We start from the raw sequence: 20,022 nt of genomic DNA on the forward strand, positions 1-20,022 counted from the left end.
TAAATATAAATTAAAGCTTGGTTTAAACTCAGTTAAAATTATTGAATTCAAGATCAATTGGAGTGGAGTTCAAAATGTTTAAATATGTCCTGCTCGCTGCTCCTATTTGCTCTCATCTCGGTGGAGCCGCGGTTTTAACATTTCGTTTTTGAGTGGATCTAGGCTCTCCACCCTGTGCACGAACGACTCCCCGCTCCCCTTCTGGGCACGCTAGATTCTGGCCTCTGAGACACTTCTTACAACAAAACGTTTCTCTTTTCATCTTTGTTTTGTTGTCTCGATAAGCAAGAACAGTAGAGGCTCTTTGGTCTTTTTGTTCTGAATTGGGGTTGGAGATTAGAGAGAACAATTTGGACTAGAGATTTTTGCCATGGCCTATACACCACCTCTACAGCAACGACTTGTTTCTTCTTTTGTTGGTGAAGGGTTCATTTGTTCACAACGCCATCTTCGCAGTCTTTTCCGCTACAACCCAGGTGCTCATAACATCACTTACTTATTATTTGCAATAGCATAATTTTTTTGTTGCTTTTTTCTTTCTAGCTGCTGTCGTGGTTGTTCTTCTGCGTGTGGATTAATAACTGAAGTCGTTGATTCCCACCTCATCTTTCTCGTTGCATTGTATTTGTTATTCATGTTTTGGACATGAGTGGAGGTACCTCCGCTAGTCATGGACATGCTATCTATCCCAGGGATATTGATAATATTTTTTTGAGGATGTTTTTCTTGCTTTTATTTGTTTTCATATTTCCCATTTCATTCTTTTTGGGTGCGAATTGCAATTTTGAGTTCACACCTTGATGATTGTGGACTAAACCAGTTGGTCATGACACTTCTTTTGTCTTCTTTGTAAAAAAGCGCAGACTACGTCCGGCTTTGAGGTAGTTTAAAAACATTCACGTCGTCACTGTTCAGATGCTCCACGGGGACTGATTCTGATGGGAAGATGTTCTCCGTCAGCAGCTTTCACCCTTTCCAGTATCTATTTAAGAACGTTCCCAATCACACACCTCACCAATCTTATTCAAAGTTTCACCGATTCAAAAGCAATAAAACTAGGGAAGCAAATTCATCTCCAGATAATCATTCAAGTTTTAAGTCGAATTCATATTTAACAACCAAATTGACTCAATTGTACTCTGATTGTGATAATTTGGTTCCTGCACTCCAGTTGCTTAATGAATTGCCACAACCAAATGTCTTTGCTTGGACAGCAGTGCTAGCCTTGCACTGTAGAAATGGGGAGTTTGATAATTGCCTCCAAATGTATCAGGAGGTTTGAGTACAAGGTGTGGCACCTGATGGGTATGTCTTTCAGCCAGTGCTTAAGGCCTGTGCAAAACTGTCATTCTTGAAGGATGGAAATCGAGTTTATGGGAATGTGATCAAGTTTGGGGCAGCACCCATCTTGCAGGTTTCAAATACTTTGATCGATATGTTTTGAACCTGATTGAATCACTTGGAACACAAATTTGGATGCATATAATCAAATGAGGCTAATTGAAGAGCTCTTTGAAGTGTTTAGTTAGATTAAAGGGCCATATATTATCTATTGGATGTCTTTGAGTGGGGCTATTCAAGAAGCGGAGAGCATGAAATGCATTGGTCATCTTCAAAAAAATGGTACAAGAGGGACTTGATATTCTTTCTTGTGCTTTTTAATCATCCCTACATTTAAGGAATTTTAAGTGGATGAGAAATTCATGGATTTGGGACAAGCTCAAAAATTTGGTTTCCGTCTTTCAGCAAGAGTTGCCTTGGTGACAATGTATTTGGTGTGTAAGAGAATTAAGGATGCGGAAGTAGTTTTTGAGATGATGAATAGATGTGACACTATTACATGGAATGCAATCATCTTTGGATTCTCTTGTTTGGGGATGCTGCATGCAAGTACTCTTGTGATATTTGCTCTAAAGGAGTTCATTGTGATCCAATCACTGTTTTTACCTATTGAATTTCTGAAAAAGAGAAATATTTCATTAACTTGTTTTAATTCGAGTATATTGAATATCTATTTATAATAAATGAAACAAATAGAATCTGATTACAATTAAACTACCCTTATCTCAGTTACACCCAAAGTCAAATACTTAAAGATAAGTCCTAGAACAATTAAACAAAATATTAATAGAAGACTAACCACCTTTAACTGAGACCTTTCTATGATACCTCCTCCTGTGAGACTCCTGTAAGATTCTACCATGGCTCTGTGAGACTTCTTATTATGAAAGTCATGTAAGACTCTTCTATATCTGCTCTTCAACAACACCATTTTTCTTGTCTGTGATCTCAAATTTGGAAAAGAAATCTATGCCCATTTACTGAAAAGCTTTAATGACATAGCTGTTTCTGTACAAATGCTCTAATCAACACGTACATAAAATGTGAATCTGTTGGACTTGCTTATTCTGTCTTCAAACATGACAGAAAGGGGCAGTATCACTTGAAATACCATGATAGGAGAATATGGTGTGAACAGCCATGGTGAGTCTGCATTAAGACTTCTTCAAGAAATGAGACGATTAGGTACTGAACCAAATACCGTGACATTCACCTCTATGCTTTATGCATGTAGCCATGCAGGTGTTGTGGATTAAGGGCTCAAAATCTTCCATAGGTTAGGTGTCGACTTTGGAATTACTCCCTCTATGGAGCATTTTGCTGAGGTTGTGGATCTCCTAGTTTGTGTTGGCCAAATTGAGGATGCATTTCGTTTCATAAATAAAATGTCAATGGAGCCTAATGGAAGCATTGGGGATCTTTGCTTGCTTCTTATGCAATATTTCAAAATATGAAATATTGCAGAGGTAGCAGCAAGGATTTGTTTAGGTTAGAACCCGAAAACACTGGAAATTATGTAATGTTGTCAAATATATATGTGAGTTTTGGTGGGCAGGATGATGCTTTGAGAGTAAGGAAGATGATGGGGACCAGAGCTTTGAAAAAGGTTTCTGGGTATAGCTTGGTTGAATCCAGGGACAAATCAAGTTGTTAAACTTTGACTCTTTCACAACAAGATCTGGTTATGAGAACTAGGCTGAAGTCAAGGTTGATTGTAGCGGGGAATGTGCATTATGGCATTGGTTGTTGAATGATGATGTTGACACACTGAGAAAGAATTGGGGTCATAGGTCTACCACATGTTTGATGAACATGGCTGACCTTTCTTCAATTTTTTGTTGTTCTCTCACCATAATTTCTGAAAAGAAAAACAGTTAGAAAGCAAATATAATTTCCCTGGCATGGTTATTGCAACAATACCCCAGTAGAAAGTTATATCCAGATTAGGCTGCTTATTGTATTCCCCTTGCTTGTGCTTGTCAGTGGCCAAGCCATGGAGGAAGTGCAAAGTGTAGCAAGTGAAAAACTGAGAAATGTTTATGGTTTATAACTGCATCCAGAGACTGGTCATACTTAGTGTGGTTCCAATCCATCCAGTGAGATGGTAATTGATGGCTCTTCCTTACTAGAAAGATCTGTAAAGACTTCTTTAACTGAAAATATTCTTTTCACAATATACTTATCCCTTAGGGTATTCATACTGGGTCCGTTTTGGTGTTTCACTCCAATCACTATACTCAGCTGCTGTTTATAGTCATGCATGCTTTCTTGAAGTTTTCACAGTAACTCGTTTTTTCATACATGTGTTTATGACCCCATTGGATACTTCAGGCTCTTTTCATTTTGTTCCACTCACTAGAACACACATCACACTGAAGAAGCAGCAGACCTGCTGGTAAGAAGGGCAATGCTAGTAATGCAGCTGAAGCAAGAAAGAAAGCTAGGTGAAGCCATTGATCAATTTAGTATTTACAGTTTGGATAATTAGCAAAACAATGGGAACCTGAGAAGAGAGAAGAAAGATTATGAGGAGAAGAGAGGAATGTGGAGAGAGGATTCAATTAAAGAAATTCCTGAGAGAGGAAAGATACAAATGAGAGATTACCTAATAGATATAGTTGTACTCTGAAAAAAAAGAGAAGGAGACCGAATGGGGAAGGAAGATGCTGACTGCAAGGTGTTACCGGCTGACCCCTTCCCTAGGCAATGCATAGGCAATGCTGTTTGTGTTCCTAGGAGTGCAACTAAGAGATACTCATGTTTTCAAAAATATTTTCAATCTAATCAAAGTACATCAAGAAATGTGTGGATGGAGTCTTATTCTCACTAACCCAACTAATAACAACACCCGAGTCACTCCCAACAATGGGGGAAGCAGAAAATCTGCTCATGAAGGGTTGAAGGCCCTCGGGGAGGGTCTGTCAACTCCGTCACCCTTGTGCTGCATCAACTACTAATCTGCCCTTGGTCTTTAAACAATGTAAAATAAGTGAAACTTGAAGGTGGAGAGAGATAAAGAGAAGCTCTTGAATGAGCTTCGTTGGGGGTTCATGCACAATTCTCAATGCTATTTATTAGGTTTAGTTGGACATTTACAAAAATGCCCCTCTTTATATGAAATCACTTATTCCCTTATATTATTCTCTCTTCCTATGAATATAAATTTTTTTACGTAGACTAAATCAAACATGCTGAGTAAGATGGTGCAATAATATAAAATAACTGATCATGTAAAATGACCAAAATGCCCTTGAGCTGATTTTCTCACAAAAAAAAACTGTTTGTTCATAACCACATGTCTGTTTTAGTGCAAAATCGCCTGATGAAGCACTAGTCTGATCCCACGTCTTGTTTGGCAGAGTTGGGATTTAAGATGATTCATGGCCTTCCCAGTATCATTGTCCCGTTAGTCCTGGTCCATGGCTTCAGAAGTTTATTGTTGGTAGTCGTTTCTGAATTTGGGTTTGTCTTTTATCTGCTTGTCTAGCATGAGGTTGGGAATCATGTTGTGATTATTTTGCGGTTTCTACCTTTTTTGTGATAATTGTTACTTGTTAGCTAACATAGGCTGTCCTCTCTACATGCAAGAGTGAAATTTTTTATATTTTTTAAGCAAACAATTAGCACAAGTTATTTGATGTTTATTGTGTACAGGAACCAAACATGTATCCATGCAACTACCAAGAGCACTCTCTGGCTTAACTAATCTCTTTTTCAATAAAAGGTTCTTTCTCCTTCTCTTTATTGTTGTTTTAGGTTATGCATTACCAAGCTCTGTCAAGTTGCAGGATATTTATCGTTTCTGTATTCAGCCAAAGTTTGGAGATTTTTTTAGTTTACATTGATGATGGAAACTTGATCAATGTGGTCCTAGAAAAAAAACCGTTCTGGCTCCCCAAGTTTATTTTTATTGGCTTTTTTACCATAGCTAGCTTAGACTTTGGCTCTTTAGGTAAAGCCTAGTCCTTTATGGTTTTGTTCTTGATTAGTTATATGTCAAATATTAAGATGGAGGATATTTCTTTGAGTGTTTTTAAGTTCATTATTACTAACTGAAGACTATTAATAGAAATATTATCACAGTCTATAATTTTTATCATATTTTTCCATGTCTTTAAAAGCAGTATGTTAATATGCTGGTTTGCTTGCAGAGACAAAGACTATTTGGTTAATAATAAGCGTAAAAATCTAAGACCTGGAAAGGTCTCTCCTCGGTTGCCAGTTCCTGATCATATAATGAAGCCGCCATATGTTGGTTCAAGGCAGTCACCTGGGATATCTACGGGGCCTGAAGTGCATGACGAGAAGGGAAAAGAGTGCATGAGAGCATCAGGGCGGCTTGCAGCTCAGGTTTTAGAGTATGCAGGCACTTTGGTTAAGGTGATACTTGTACATTGTTTTGATGTCACTTAGGAACTCAAATTCTGTTGTTTGTTTTGATGTACTGATCGATACTTCTAGATGTTTATTCAATATTGCGTCGTGCTACTTTGAGTAGGAGTTGATTTTGCCCCTTGGCTTCATGTTTATTGGCAGCCAGGAGTAAAGACTGATGAGATTGACAAAGCAGTTCATCAAATGATTATTGATAATGGAGCTTATCCTTCACCTCTTGACTATTGTGGGTTCCCCAAGAGTGTGTGCACATCAGTAAATGAATGCATCTGCCATGGGATTCCAGATTCGCGTGAACTTGAGGTCTTGTATGCTAATTCTTGGAGGTATTTTATGATTTGTCCGTTTGTATCTACAATACTTTTGTACCCTAACTATGCTTAAATCTACTTGTTTGCAGGATGGGGACATAATCAACATTGATGTTACTGTTTATCTAAATGTATGTTTATTTCCTGTCCTTTTTGGCAACCTTAGTGATTTGGTGTTTAGTAGGTCTTTTCTTCTTCTTGATATTAAGAATCTTTTTTCTTTTCATTTCTGTAGTTTCCTTTGTTATTACTGTTGCAGAATATTTGGTTCTTAATATCTTTAATCCCCTTATGTCACTATGTTCAAACAAGTAACCTTCAAGACTGAAAATGTTTCCTTGATACAGTCACCATTTCCTCCTCCCTCCACCTCACCTCTAAAAAAAAAAGAGAGAGAGAGATAAAGAGAGAAAACTATTGAAAACCATTATCTTAGTTGTTTTTCTTTTAGTTTTGTTCTTTGGTCTATAATACGCATGTTTCATTGTCAGTGCAGCATGTTTGTTATGTCTATTTAAGTTGTTTAGATGAGATAAGTGTCTTTTAGGATCTCTATAATTCTGAAATTAGTATTATATGTATATCTTTAAATTTTCTGGTGGAACTTAATATGTAGGGTTACCATGGTGACACATCAGCAACCTTCTTCTGTGGTGAAGTTGATGAAGAAGCTAAAACGTTGGTCAAGGTATAGTGTCTTTCCCAGTTTCCTATGAGCTGATTATGTTTTTTTTCTTGCTTCTCACTCTTGATTCATATTTAATTCATAAATACTGCTGATGGTCCTCTAGATCTCAAAGACTTGATAATCTTTATATTTGGGTTTTACTTCTTATTCCTCGCATTCCAATTTAACTAAAAGGAGAATTTGACTTTGACCATCTCAGGTGACCAAGGAATGTCTTGATAAAGCAATATCAATTTGTGCTCCAGGTGTGGAGGTCAAAAGAATTGGCCGAACAATACAGTATGTCACGACACGTTATAGAACTGGGAATTCACACAAAAGTGCATGTGATCCTTCTGAGAAAAAGAACTTCATAACTTATTTCCATAATATCATGTTAGATTCTTGATAGACAAGCACAATTTACCATCTATTTTGAGAACAATAACTTTATGCTTTCAGGATTTTACTCACATAATAGATATTATGAAGTGATCATGCAGATAAGTTTGGATATGGCGTGGTGCGCCAATTTGTGGGCCATGGTGTAGGAAGAGTTTTTCATGCAGAGCCTGTTGTTCTTCACTACCGTGAGTATTCTTATGCAAGGCCTCATTCTTAGAGGGGCGTACAAATTTTTTGTCGGTACTATTCTTTAGTACTCAATGACAAGTAACTGTCGAACATAATTTTGCTTGCATTAGCTAAATCATCTGGTTTGAGAAACGATAATTCAATCAAAGCTTGTGCATTGTGTTTGTTTATATTTTTTCTTTTTTGTTTCTGCATTTTCTTCATTGAATAACCAAATTTTGGAATCTGCCTGTTGGAGTCTCGAGTTTGAGACTGTTCTCTCTCTCTCTCTCTCCCTCCTCTAAATTCTAATATCATCAACCCCTCTCGTCTGTAGGAAACAATGATGGTGGGCGCATGCTTTTGGGTCAAACATTCACAATAGGTAATTCATTTGCATTATTTGATTTAACCTGGTTAACAGCATTTGTCCATTTTGCATAGCTAGCATGATATTTTCTCATGAAATTGCTGCAGAGCCAATGCTAACAATAGGTAGCATTCACCCTGTCATGTGGGATGATAATTGGACTGTAGTAACAGAAGATGGAAGCTTGTCTGCCCAGTTTGAGCACACGATACTAATTACAGAAAATGGGTCTGAAATCTTGACTCAATGTTAGACTTAGTATACAGCTCTCCCCAAATTCTTAATCATTTATAGATAGCCTTCAATTAAACATCATTTTTTTATATTTGATATTGTCCCTGAGGATCATCCTCTGCATAATTTGATATTCTTTCCTTCACTTGGGAGGTAATTGATGCAACATTTAGTACCTGGAAAGACATTGTATCTAGTAAAAGAGGTACTCCATTCTCTTCTTTTCTTTTGTATATATATCTAGCAAATGGAAGAAATTTAGAAAGCCCTTTAATAACCCACTAAATTGAAACATTTCTTGGATCGATTAGAGGAAAATGGGGATGAATAAAATAAAAGTAAAAAATGTGAATAAAATAAACTTTCAAAACTTACTATGTTGAACAAAAGAAAACAAAATTACAATGTCAATTACATTAAATCCAGATAAAAATCCATAGTATTATCAGCTTCAATCTACATTCGATCTCATTTGCATAAAAATGAATTGCATATGAATTTTGTAGTCTCCAAATTTAATCCTTAACATATGTGGATGAGCAAAAATATTAATTCACCTAATCTAATCCTATATGGGGTAATCTCTTGTCATATGAAGAAATTTTGTCTTTCTTAAAATTTTCATATGAAGATATTGTGATGTTTGTACTTTAGCAGTTGACACTTCTTCTAATGTTACTTGAACTGGGACTATTCATACTTCTTCTTTGTCACTTGCCAATGTTTTGTTTGTTCCAAAATTCTCTATCAATCTTTTGTCTATCACTAAGTTCACTCAAAGTTCACCTAATATGTGTGTTATCTAGGACCTCCAAATAAAAAGGAAGATTAATCCGGCCCTGTGAGTGGTGGGGTATGCTACCTTAAGGGGGAGCAACAATCATCTTCTAGAACTTCAAAGTGACTTTGACATCAGCCTATGATTGGAATCTTAGTCTCCAACATCCTAGAATAGACAAGTTGAGAAGGTTGATGCCATCTTTGGGGTCATCATCATCTTTTCAATGCGAAGCTTGTGAAGTAGGGAAACAACATATAGGATCAAATCCAACCAAGAATAGTCTTAGTTCTATTAGTCCTTTTTAGTTAATTAGATTTTGATGTATCGGGTCCATGTCCTACCCTAGTAATAATGGATGTTAGTACTTTCTTATGTTTATTGTGATTTTAGTAGAGTCACATGGGTGTATTGGATTGTCTTGATCTGGAGTAGTTGATGTCTTTATATGATTTTATTCTGAAATTCAAACTCAATTTGTATCACTTCCTATCAGTACAGTATCATCCACATAGGCTTCCATAATGATGAACCCATGACTAGTATGTTTAGCAAATATAGAATGATCTGGTTCACACCTCTTAAAACCAAAACCAATCACCACCTGATTGAACTTGTCAAATCATAGACTTGGAGATTACTCGAGTCCATAGATAAGATTTTTTAAGTCTACATACCTTCTCCCCCCTAACTTCTAAGGTTGGAAATTGGGACATGTAAACTTTCTCTTTGAGATCACCATTGAGGAAAACATTTTTTACATCTAATTGATTACGAGACCATCATACTTTGTACTAGTAGACATTAGAACACGTACCGACTTGAGCTTTGCCATTGGAGAAGGGTTTTTTTTTTTTTTTTTCATAATGAATATCATAGGAGTAGTTATAACCATTTGGAACCAGCTTCACTTTGAGGCAAAAGATACTACCATTTGCATTATGTTTAATAGTGTTAGATTTAGGTTCTCATAATAAGGTCCTCGACCAAGAGGGTGAGAGAGAAGAGGAAGAAGAAGAGGAGAAGAAAAATAGAGGAAGAAGGAAGAGACGAGCAAGGAGAGAGAGGGACGGCTAAGGAGATTGAGAGAAAAGTTTAAGAATGAATTTGAGAGAGAAGAGGGGAGACTTAATGATCTAGCCCATTTTTGTGCTATTTATAGTTGAAGAATGAAGTTTACAATGATTACAACGCCCTTAGGGCTATCAACTCTCAAAAGGAAAAGACATAAGAAGATATACATCATCTTCATTAATTATACGCATGTGTCATCCTTATGAGAATACTGTTAAATTACATCCTTGCCACCTCTTTGACGTGGGGAAGGTAAATGCCACTTTGAGATGTCTTTCAATACTTCCCCTCAAGTTGGGGGAGAGAAAACATTGTAGATACCCAACTTGTTGCATATAGTGGTTTGTATCTTGGATGTGACCTTCTTTGTGAGTATATTTATCGTTTGTCCTTGAGATGAAACATGTATGAGAGATAAAGCTAGTTTGAAATTTTTCTCATAAAAAATGGTAATCTACCTCAATATGTTTTGTTCTTTCGTGGAAGACTGGATTGGAAGTAATGTGGATGATTGCCTGTTGTCACAATAGAGTTCCATAGGAGTCTTTTTGTGGAACCCTAATTCAGTAAGGAGAGATTTTATCTATAGAAGTTCATTGACTGCATGGGTCATAACCCTGTATTCTGCTTCAGCACTGAATCTAGCAACCACATTTTACTTTTTACTCCTCCATGTAACCAAACTCCCTCCAACTAAGAAGCAATACCCAGGAGTGGACTTCCTGTCATCAGGTGATCCAGTCTAACCACAAATCCTTCAATGTTGAGGTGACCATGACATTTATATAAAAGTCCCTTATCGGGAGTTCCTTTTAAATATTGGGGAATTCTTTCCAGAGCTTGCCAGTGAATGAGTTAAAGTCTCTGATATTTTTTCCATATCCACATCTTTGTCGGAACTTGTACACAACTTGGTGTTAACATCCATAGGAGTATTTACCGGTCGATATCTCATCATCCATGTGTCTTTTGGTAGATCAAGAACGTACTTCCTTTGAGATAAGATAATGTCATGTTTTGATCGGAATACTTCAATACCCAAAACATATTTCAGAAGTCCAAGGTTATTTGTTTTGAACCATATATTTAACTTCTTATATTCCTTCAGCATCACTGTTAGTTAAGACAATATCATTCACATAAATTGCCAATAATACACTTATTTTCAAGGTGTTCTTAACAAATACGGAATGATCAACTGAGCATCTATGGAAGCCAAACCACAACTTTGTTCGTTGTCAAACTAAACTCGAGAAGACTGTTTTAAACCATATAATAATTTCTTCAATTTGCATACCAACTCCCCCTCAACCACAAAACCAAGTGGTTGACACATATATATCTCCTCTTTAATGATATATATAGATAAATAAGTAAAGGCAATGCATATACATTGTGATAATGGGCCACTGATGAAGCCATAATTCTTGTAATCCATGTTCCCATGAGTATGGGTAATATTGTAGATGTTGAATATTGTCACTATTATATAAAAAATTAAGCCTTAAAATGATGAGTTTATCATCTAAAAGCTTCACTATCACGGACAAGGAAACTTTCTCAAACCACCTTAATTGTTTGTATCATCTATCATTGTGTTATTTTTGTGTTATTAACAAGGGAGAGTAATCCTCCCCCTTTTCAAAGCAATGAAGGGAATGGACCCCTCCTCCATGAGTTCAAATGTGCTAGTTGTATGTACTAACATTGGGCTAATTCCATCACAAGTCTCAAATTGGATGTTTGATACAAGACATAGCTAAACTAATTCCAATAGGGGGGTTAGTGCACATGATTCAGGACATGATCTTCATGTGCATTACGTAGTTCATGTCCTGATGTCGTTAGGGGGCGTCGAAATTCATGTCATGTACATGAATATACATGAATCAAGAATTCATGTCTCAAGAGTAACGGGCGGAAAGTGTTTTTCGCCCGATTTTGAGAATCATCCACTTGATTCTCTCGCGCAGGCTCTCTCTGGCTCGACCGTCTCGCTCTTTTTTTTTTTCATTTCGCTCGTTTCGTTCCCGCAGCCCTCTGTCGTCTCCGTGAAGCCCGAGCTCTCTGCTCGCTCTCTCGTCTCCGCCGTCCCTCTCCGGTCTCCCTCTTTACTGCCTCCATCTCTCATTGCAAACGTTCTTCTGGTGTCCTTCTCTTTCTCGGACTCGCTCTCCCTCTGAACCTCCTGCTCGCTTCTCCCTCTCTCTTATCTCTCCGTCTCTTCTCCCTCTCTTCTCCCTTTCGGCATCTCACTCCCTTCTCCCTCACGCTATCATTTTTCCCCCCAAAAGACCTTCCAATTTCTTGCGATTTTCCCTATTTCAGTTTCGTTTTTCTTCGATTTTCACATTTGGACTTCTCGGCTTCCCTCTCTTCTCCTTCTTTGCGTACCGTCGGAGCGCTGCCTCTATCGGTGTTGCCCGCCGCCGTCGCCGTTACCCATTGGCCCGTCGCCGTTACCCATTGGCCCGTCGCCGTCGCCGTTGCCCGATGGCTCGCCCCTGACGAAGACAACGATAGTTTAAAACTATCGTCATTAATTTATAAAATAATTATTTTTATTTATTTAATACATTTATTTTATAATTACTATATTAAAAATAGTGATTTAATAGTCATAATTAAAATATTTTTAAAATAAATATTTGATAAATTATTTTGGCATAATTATCCAATTGCTATAGTTAATTAAACCAATGGTTTTAAATTTTGTGATAATATATTATTAATTAATAATACATAAAATATATTATATACAAATATATAGTGTGTTAAATTTATGATTAGATCAATTTTTTCTCTTAAATTATTTATTTTTAGGTTAAAGTATATCATATGTTATTAATAACTCCACGTTATTTATAACGTTATTAATAACTCGTTATTTATTTATTATTTGTAATTAATCATGTGCGTATTTCATTGGCTCATATAATTACCATATTAATATATAATAATATATCTAATTCAATTAATAAATATATTAATATATTTAATTATACATTAAATAATTTATTCGTGTAGTAATAATGGTTGTTTTACCTAATTTGGAGTTTAAAGATTATATTGTAATTAAGTGTATTGTAAAGGTTTAGAGATTCTCTTGTTTTTTATGTTTTTCTCATGTTGGGGCACTAACACTGGAAATTGTTTTGTAGTGCACATGAAGTTGTCAACATTAACACCAAATGCGAAGATGATCTTTATGTACATGACTGACATGATCTTCATGTTAGACATGAATTTGATCTTCAAGAATCCATTTGGGGCACTAACCCCCCCATAGTGGAATTGTGGAAGTACATAATTAGCTCTCGTTTATCAATTTCTGCCTTATCAATGGGAGGAAAAAATCATTCGGTACGAAACGGGTATCTCAGTCATCCGATCATGATCAACGACTATCTAAGCTATCTGTTCAAAGGTTATCTAAGCCTTCTAAGCCTTCTGGTCAATGATATCAAACAACTAAGATAACCTTTTTCACATGTTTTGTACCAAATGATCACGTTAATAAGAAAAACAGAAAACCAAATCCAACTATAAGCTTAAAGCAGGCAAAGGAATTATTTTGGCGAAGACAATAATCTCAAATTCCTTTTTTGATGTGTTAGACTTTTAGAATAACAGTTAAAAGAATTAGAAAAAAAGAAGAAAAATTAGTGATTCAATGGAAGCCTGAGTTCATTGCTCCATATAGTTCTTCACCTCCCTCGCAATCATCTCCCTTACTCCTCCCCAAAAATCTTCCGGAATATTCTCCCTGTAGCCGTCCTCCGCCACCGGCCGGCTCACGCCCTCCCCGGGCGGGCCGAGTCTCAGATCCGTCTCCGGCTCCATTCCCTTCCTCTCCCCGTCGTCCCCCCTTCCCGCCGCCACCTTCCTCTTCAGCGTCGAGTTCCAGTGGTTCTTCACCGCATTGTCCGTCCTTCCCTGCAGCATCCTCGCAATAGTGGCCCACCTGTTCCCATACCGCGCATGCACCGCAACGATCACCTCGTCCTCCTCCGGCGTGAACGGCCTCCTCTCCACCGCCGGGCTGAGCTGGTTGAACCACCGCAGCCGACACGATTTCCCCGATCGACCCGGGATGGAACGGCTGATAAGGGTCCAGTTCCTCGGCCCGTGCCGCGCGACCAGCGCCATCAGTGCCTCGTCCTCTTCAGGACTCCATGGCCCCTTGATCCTTTGATGCCCCGGCCTCGCCCTTTCCGAAGAGAAAGACGACGAAGACGACGAGTTGCTGTTGCTTGTACTCGGGCCTTCTGCCATAACTGAGAGGAAGAAGAGAAGCGAACGCCAGAACCTCCAAAAGCCTCTTATATATATATATATATACACATATATATGTGGAAGAGAGTACGTTCTTCAGTTTCTCCGAAAGTTCTGTTCTTTTAAATGTGGAACGGTGGGACTGTGGAAGAAGAGCGTTTTGGTAGTTTCGGCGGAGGCGGTATGACCCACAAATCTGGATATGGTCGGTAAGCCGGGTCCCACGGGTTGGACTCTTTGGAGTATCCTTTTTAGGGTGCCTGGGACTACAGTAGTCCGCGGGGCTGACCTGTTTTCTTGTCTAGTTTTGGAGTTGGTTTTGGCTCGGTTAGCAGGCAGAGATTTGGGTTTAGATTGAATTATAACTTAACCAAGAGAGGAACTTAAGATGAGAAGCGAGTAAGAAGCTAATATAACGATACAACTAGACCATTTTTTTGTGACAAATATAGTTTGGGGACAAAGTCAAGGTCCATTCAGGCTATTCTGGTTCGGTTTATAATCGGGTCCGAATCGGTCCGAGTCGAGTTTTTACAGAAACTGTTTTTACAATTAAGTGGACATTAGGGCGAGTCAACCATTTTATGAGGTTGCGCAGGGTTTGATGGGACCCAACCAAAGGTTTGTTACACTAGTGGACAAATTTTTGGCATCTCGAGAAGAGCAACAGCTGGACCCCACCGGATGGTCCTCAATTTGCATAAGCAGCTGGTTTCACATTCTCATTTTATTTGGGCATGTGGTTAGAGGAGATAATCTATGAGAGAGAAGCTCGTAAGAGCTTTAGATTATAAATAAATAAAATATGCCGAAATTTAATTGAGTAAAACTAAGAAAAACCCCCCATTTTGTGTTATACAATCAACTGATCGTCACACGCTTCATTTGACAAAAAAAAACAGAAAACTCTCACAGCCGTCTCAAACTCTCACAGCCGTCTCACAATCTAAAAACTCTCACTAGCTATTGACCAGTCATTCTCGTAGTCCACCTTCTGTGTTCATGCAGATCTGGAGCGTTTAAAACATGGCAGTTGAGAAATCCGAGCGTTTTTTCCACGACAACTGGGCCCCATCCCTCTCCCTCTACCCCCCCCCCCCCCCCCCCCCCCCTCCTCGGCTCCCGCAACTTCCAGCTAGTCTCCTCAGCCCTCCCCCAACCAACGGCTCGATCCTCGCGTCGGCTATTATAAAACAGAGTCAGCGCCCTTTGTCCACATCAGGTGGGGCCCCTGCCAGACTGGACGGAATCTCTGATGACGCAGACTCGCGGAGGAGTTTGAAGTTTGAAATGTTGACCGGAGTAGACGACGCGGGAACGTAAAGCCATTCATTCCCCTTACAGTGGTCCAGCCGCCCACGTGGAATTTTTCTCCCAGACCGGATTTTGAACCGGGTCCGGAGAGGACAGGCAGTTGGGCGGTTGAGAAGAGAGGGGGTTGTCATTTTGCGGGAGGACAGCTAGCGACGACTCGGTGGATGTGATTTCGGTTTCTGGTTGGGGAGATTCAGATTGGGTGGGATAACGACGAAAAACATTGCTGACGTGGCTTTTTGTAGCTTGCTTCTATCCTCTATCGATCTTGGGCATATTGAAAGGAATAGTTTTAAGTAAACGTAGAGGGGGGAGAATAGGTTTACTATGCATTATGAATTTTTGAATTTTTTTGCACAAATATATCTCCAACACTAGGAATTTATAGTGGTTCATAATCACTATATCGGATTGTTATTCCGTTTCCGAGGAGTTCTTACCCTGAAATTGAAATATTCAGTGAGTATAGTCAAATGACATCCACATCTCAAAACCACATTCGATCTATTATAAGAAAAAAATTATTTTAAGTACAACCACTTAGAAAAATAATTACAGGTTATCCAGAGTGACCAAAGAGCAAGGGTTTCTTGCTTTACAAGCAGACACAAAATTACCTCTTAATAGGGTAATAAAAATTATTACAACAATGAAAGATTTCACAAATTTTCGATCGAATCCATTTGATGTCGTAGACTCCCAGATATACATATTTCCTACAAAGTCTAAATCTTTAATAGATTCAAAACTTATTGTAACTTGGGTTCGACTCTTTGTTCCTTTCAGTTGATTGTATTAGCTCAACTCCTTTACTATGGGGTTGACTCCTTCATAAAAATAATAATAGTAATAATAGTAATAATAATGATGTTTATAATAATTGTTGGAAGATAGGCCCAAGCCTACACGACCAAGGAAGACTCACAAGATAAGTCCAAACACATAAGAAGTAGGCCTCACCATGATTACTACGAGCTGACATCTTTATCACATAAGTTGGAAGATCAAGAAGGACTCACAAATGCATTTATCTTATGGTCACGTCCTAGAAGAATTCTAGTTTGATTTAGGTTTGTCTTTTTATCTATATTGAGTTATTTAATTATGTTATGACTTATCTTTAAGTGCTAGAGTTTGGGTGTAATTGGGATAAAAGTAGTTTTATTGTAATTGGACTCTACTACCTTCCTCTATTATAAATAAAGATTCATGTACTCTTATTAAAATAAGTTACTTGTTTAATTTGTCCCTTCACCAATACATATAACTGCTTTAACGTAGAAATCGAAATAATTAACATGAAATTATCTTGGTCTAAATTACTTATTGTTATTAACTAATACATATGACTTTTGTCTTCTATTTTACTATTGAGCACTATCGTAACCCCATCTAAATATAACTTTTAAGGAAGGAATAAGAGAAATGAAGGGATGTCATTTTTGTTATTTATGAGAAAACATAGATACATATGCAAAGATAAAATAATGGACTCTAGTTGTTATCATAGGAGTGATATAAATATGTAATAAACCTAAAAATTTCTTTGACCAGTTTTCTTATATAATGGTCCAAATTTTATTTTAACTATCAAATAAGTAATTGTATCCATTAAAAATTAATAAACATATAAATTATTAAAATATATTTTATAAATAAATAAATTTAGTATTAAATATATAATATTAAATTTATTCTAAAATATAGAAACAAATTGAACTCTTGACAAACACAAAAAAAAAAATGTTGAGAAAATTTTTCCCAAAGGTTTAACTAGTAAATAAAAATTTAAAACATTTATTTTTATTTTTGAATATTGAATAATAGTTTTAATTTTTAATATTTAAAATATTAATTGTTTGATTTTATTTTTTTAAATCCTTTTATTGTTTATAAATTTAAGTATTTTAATTATATAAAAATATTAAATATGATGAAGGTGTATACACCTTTTTGCTTTAATTAAAAAAGAAAAGTGACTGCACAAGTCAATTAAGTTTTTAAGTATCATTCATTGATTATTATTGAATTTTAATAATTATTATTCATAATGTAATATCCATATTATTTCTAATTGGCATAATTTTAACATATTGATAAATTATTATTTAAAAATATGAATATAATTAATTAAAATTATTTTTATCATTTATTTAAGATAATCTTATTTATAAAAATATTAAATGTTAAAATGGTGTCTACCTCTTTTAACTTAGATTAAGTAATTACATAATTTATTTGATAATATATTTTTTATAAAATAATATTATTTACGTTTTAAGAAACAATTTTAAAGGAGCAAGTAAAATTATTTCAAATTTAAGTAATTTTTTTCTGTCAATTAATTCTATTTCACTGATAAAAGCTTAAAAAAGAAGGCGAGAAAGAAATTACCAATAGAAAAAAATTCAACTACAAAATTTCAGCAACGCCCATGTTTCACGTCGATATGAGGCTAAGAAATCTCAGAGCTAAGTTACCTTTAACTCCAAAAAGATATTTTCTATAACTCATTTCTTCTACTTCAAAGCCTAGAAGAACAGAATTTTTTCCTTCCAATCCAAATAGGCATCCTTGTCCCTTCACCCACTCTCGGCGGCCATCGTAAAACCATCGAAGCTGCCTTCTTTACAGTACTCACATGCATGAACAGAAACTGTTTTCACGCGCATCACTTGAGTTCATGGGTTTCCACATGTTCGCGATTCATCCCTTTTCACTTTTTTTTGCCTCTTTTACTGTTTTCCAGATGAAGACACTGAAGATCTGCTGAGAATGGAGGAACTCATCGGTGACACTTCCGGCTATATTTTTGCAAAATGGGTGATGAACATGTTAGCAAAATATACAGAAAATTGGCACCAAAATCCGTCTTTTTGAGCAAAATTATTCCAGATTTTGTAGTGTTTCTCAAGCCGGATCACTAAAAAAACATTGAATTTGCCAGTTAAAATCCAATCATCTGGGTTTTGAGTTTTCTTTCTTTACTTTCTCTTCGGCTTTTGCAACCAACACATGATCTATCTCCTGTCTTTTCTCTGTTTCCTGCAACCATGTATGGATTTCTGGGTACGAAACTATGAATCAGTTATTAACACTTTGATATTATAATCCTCCATTATCGAGGACTTGAGCCAGGAATGGATCCATTGAATCCAACCTCTGTACAGTTTGCACATCAAATGTCATTTATGAAAGAGTGAATGATTTGATACCATGTTGAAACCAGTGCGTTAAAAAGCTTGAACCTATTAGGAAATCAAACGCCCATGGATCTTATACAAGGACTGGCCCGGTTGATACAAAACAAATATTCCAACATGATCTTCCCAACTCCTATCTAAAGATAGAGGTTTTGGGGAGAGTGGATTCAGCTTACTGCACCTTCACAAAGAAGATGCTTAGCTCCGGCCCGCTGGTCCTGTCGGGATTTACTATGTACAGCGCTTCGGAGTCTTTCGATCCCACCACCCTCTCGAACCGAGCCCTCATATACGTCAGCTCGCCGTCGACGGACTCTTTGTCCGACGGACAAGGGAGAACACCAGCACCCATGGAAACCCCCCTCAAGAGTTGCATCACATGGACCTCGACCTCGGATGTTTGCTTCCGTCGACTGGAGTACCCGATCTTTCGCCCGTTGCAGCAGACGCCCCAGATAGACTCATCCATGAACTTCTTTCTATGCGTCATAGTCTCACTCTCTAGTGCAATCCTCACCAAGCCGGAGGCCATCTCCTTGTGCAAAGCGTTTGTCAGTATAGGCAGCTCAATCACAAAGTCCGGAGCCAACTTGGGTTCCTCTTGGATAGCCAAACTCACCCGGCCTCGCCGGTAGCCGAACAACGTGCAGGTGATCAAGCTGTTGGACAGTAAAGCCTTCCGGGGCCGACCCAGTAGCGCCACCACTTTGCAACCGGAGCTCAACAAGGAGAGCAGATTGAACATGTGGAGGAACCTTCCCTTCTTCGACTGCCGACCTCCGGGCGTAGCTTGGTGGAGGAGCGTTGAGATCACGGGGTTTTCCTCAAGTAGCATGGCCTTGTGATCACAAGTGATGCAGAGACATAAGGAAGAAGAGGAGCGGCTGTGTTGGAGATTGTGGTGGTGGAGGGGGCTTCACTTGATAGTTCTAGTGAAAAGGATACAAGGATCATTAAGGCATATATAGAGAGAGGGAGGTGGCTAGTGCTGCGTTTGGAATCTTTGAAGTTGGGTGCAAAAAGGGGAACCCTTCAAGTTGGTTAAGAGAGAGAAAGTTAGATGGGTTGATGTGACCAAGTATATTGATGGAAAGGAGGTGAATGTGATAAGATAAGGCAGATAGGACCACAAAAGGGGTGGAAGATGGAAAAAGGGTTCTCTATGCTCTAGTTTGGCATGTGCTCTTCTGATCATTATTGTGTATAGCGATCATGCCTATCCACTTTGTGCTTTCCATCCCATCTAAAAACCTCACTAATTTAGTGCCAAGACCAACTCACTCTTTTGCTAGCACTCTCCCCTCTCCTGCTGCTCTTAATGACAAGACACTAAGATGCAGTTGGGAAGCTTCATATCCAACACAAATCCCGACCATTTACCAGATTGATGACCCTTGATCAAAGTTATAAGATGTTCTGTAGTGCTTTGGCCAGAGCTAGATAATCTTGGAAGCTTTTGAATGAGGCCAAGACGGAGGAAAATAACA

The 20,022-nt window shown here is 37.6% G+C and overlaps 3 protein-coding genes across 5 annotated transcripts; 1 reads left to right on the forward strand and 2 right to left on the reverse strand.

Moving 5' to 3' along the window:
• Positions 1–222: 222 nt before the first annotated feature.
• LOC137936743 (methionine aminopeptidase 1D, chloroplastic/mitochondrial-like) lies at positions 223–13,070 on the forward strand. Of its 3 annotated transcripts, none has more exons than XM_068781604.1 (10): positions 223–476; positions 4,996–5,065; positions 5,493–5,721; positions 5,878–6,039; positions 6,137–6,178; positions 6,664–6,735; positions 6,935–7,014; positions 7,207–7,304; positions 7,625–7,672; positions 12,905–13,070. In XM_068781604.1, the coding sequence occupies exons 1-10, from the start codon at positions 371–373 to the stop codon at positions 13,030–13,032; spliced, it is 1,035 nt and encodes a 344-aa protein (XP_068637705.1). In that variant the 5' UTR covers positions 223–370; the 3' UTR covers positions 13,033–13,070. The 3 variants fall into 3 exon arrangements, with proteins under 3 accessions (XP_068637705.1, XP_068637706.1, XP_068637704.1); XM_068781605.1 differs by lacking the exon at positions 12,905–13,070 and adding an exon at positions 8,698–9,098 and having other exon boundaries at positions 226–476; XM_068781603.1 differs by lacking the exon at positions 12,905–13,070 and adding an exon at positions 7,765–8,068 and having other exon boundaries at positions 233–476.
• Positions 13,071–13,334: 264 nt separating this feature from the next.
• Positions 13,335–14,032, reverse strand: LOC137936287 (transcription factor MYB44-like). Its single transcript, XM_068780870.1, has one exon. The coding sequence runs from the start codon at positions 14,016–14,018 to the stop codon at positions 13,431–13,433; it is 588 nt and encodes a 195-aa protein (XP_068636971.1). The 5' UTR covers positions 14,019–14,032; the 3' UTR covers positions 13,335–13,430.
• A 4,519-nt stretch (positions 14,033–18,551) lies between these two features.
• LOC137936285 (protein MIZU-KUSSEI 1-like) lies at positions 18,552–19,451 on the reverse strand. Its single transcript, XM_068780869.1, has one exon. It carries the CDS (start codon positions 19,368–19,370, stop codon positions 18,708–18,710), a length of 663 nt encoding a protein of 220 aa, XP_068636970.1. The 5' UTR covers positions 19,371–19,451; the 3' UTR covers positions 18,552–18,707.
• Between the last annotated feature and the right edge of the window lie 571 nt (positions 19,452–20,022).

This window comes from Aristolochia californica, unplaced genomic scaffold (assembly GCF_029961685.1).
Source record: "Aristolochia californica isolate CCGP_79_NKW_82.1479 unplaced genomic scaffold, dmAriCali1.0.hap1 SCAF_7, whole genome shotgun sequence".
Classification (NCBI taxonomy): Eukaryota; Viridiplantae; Streptophyta; class Magnoliopsida; order Piperales; family Aristolochiaceae; genus Aristolochia; species Aristolochia californica.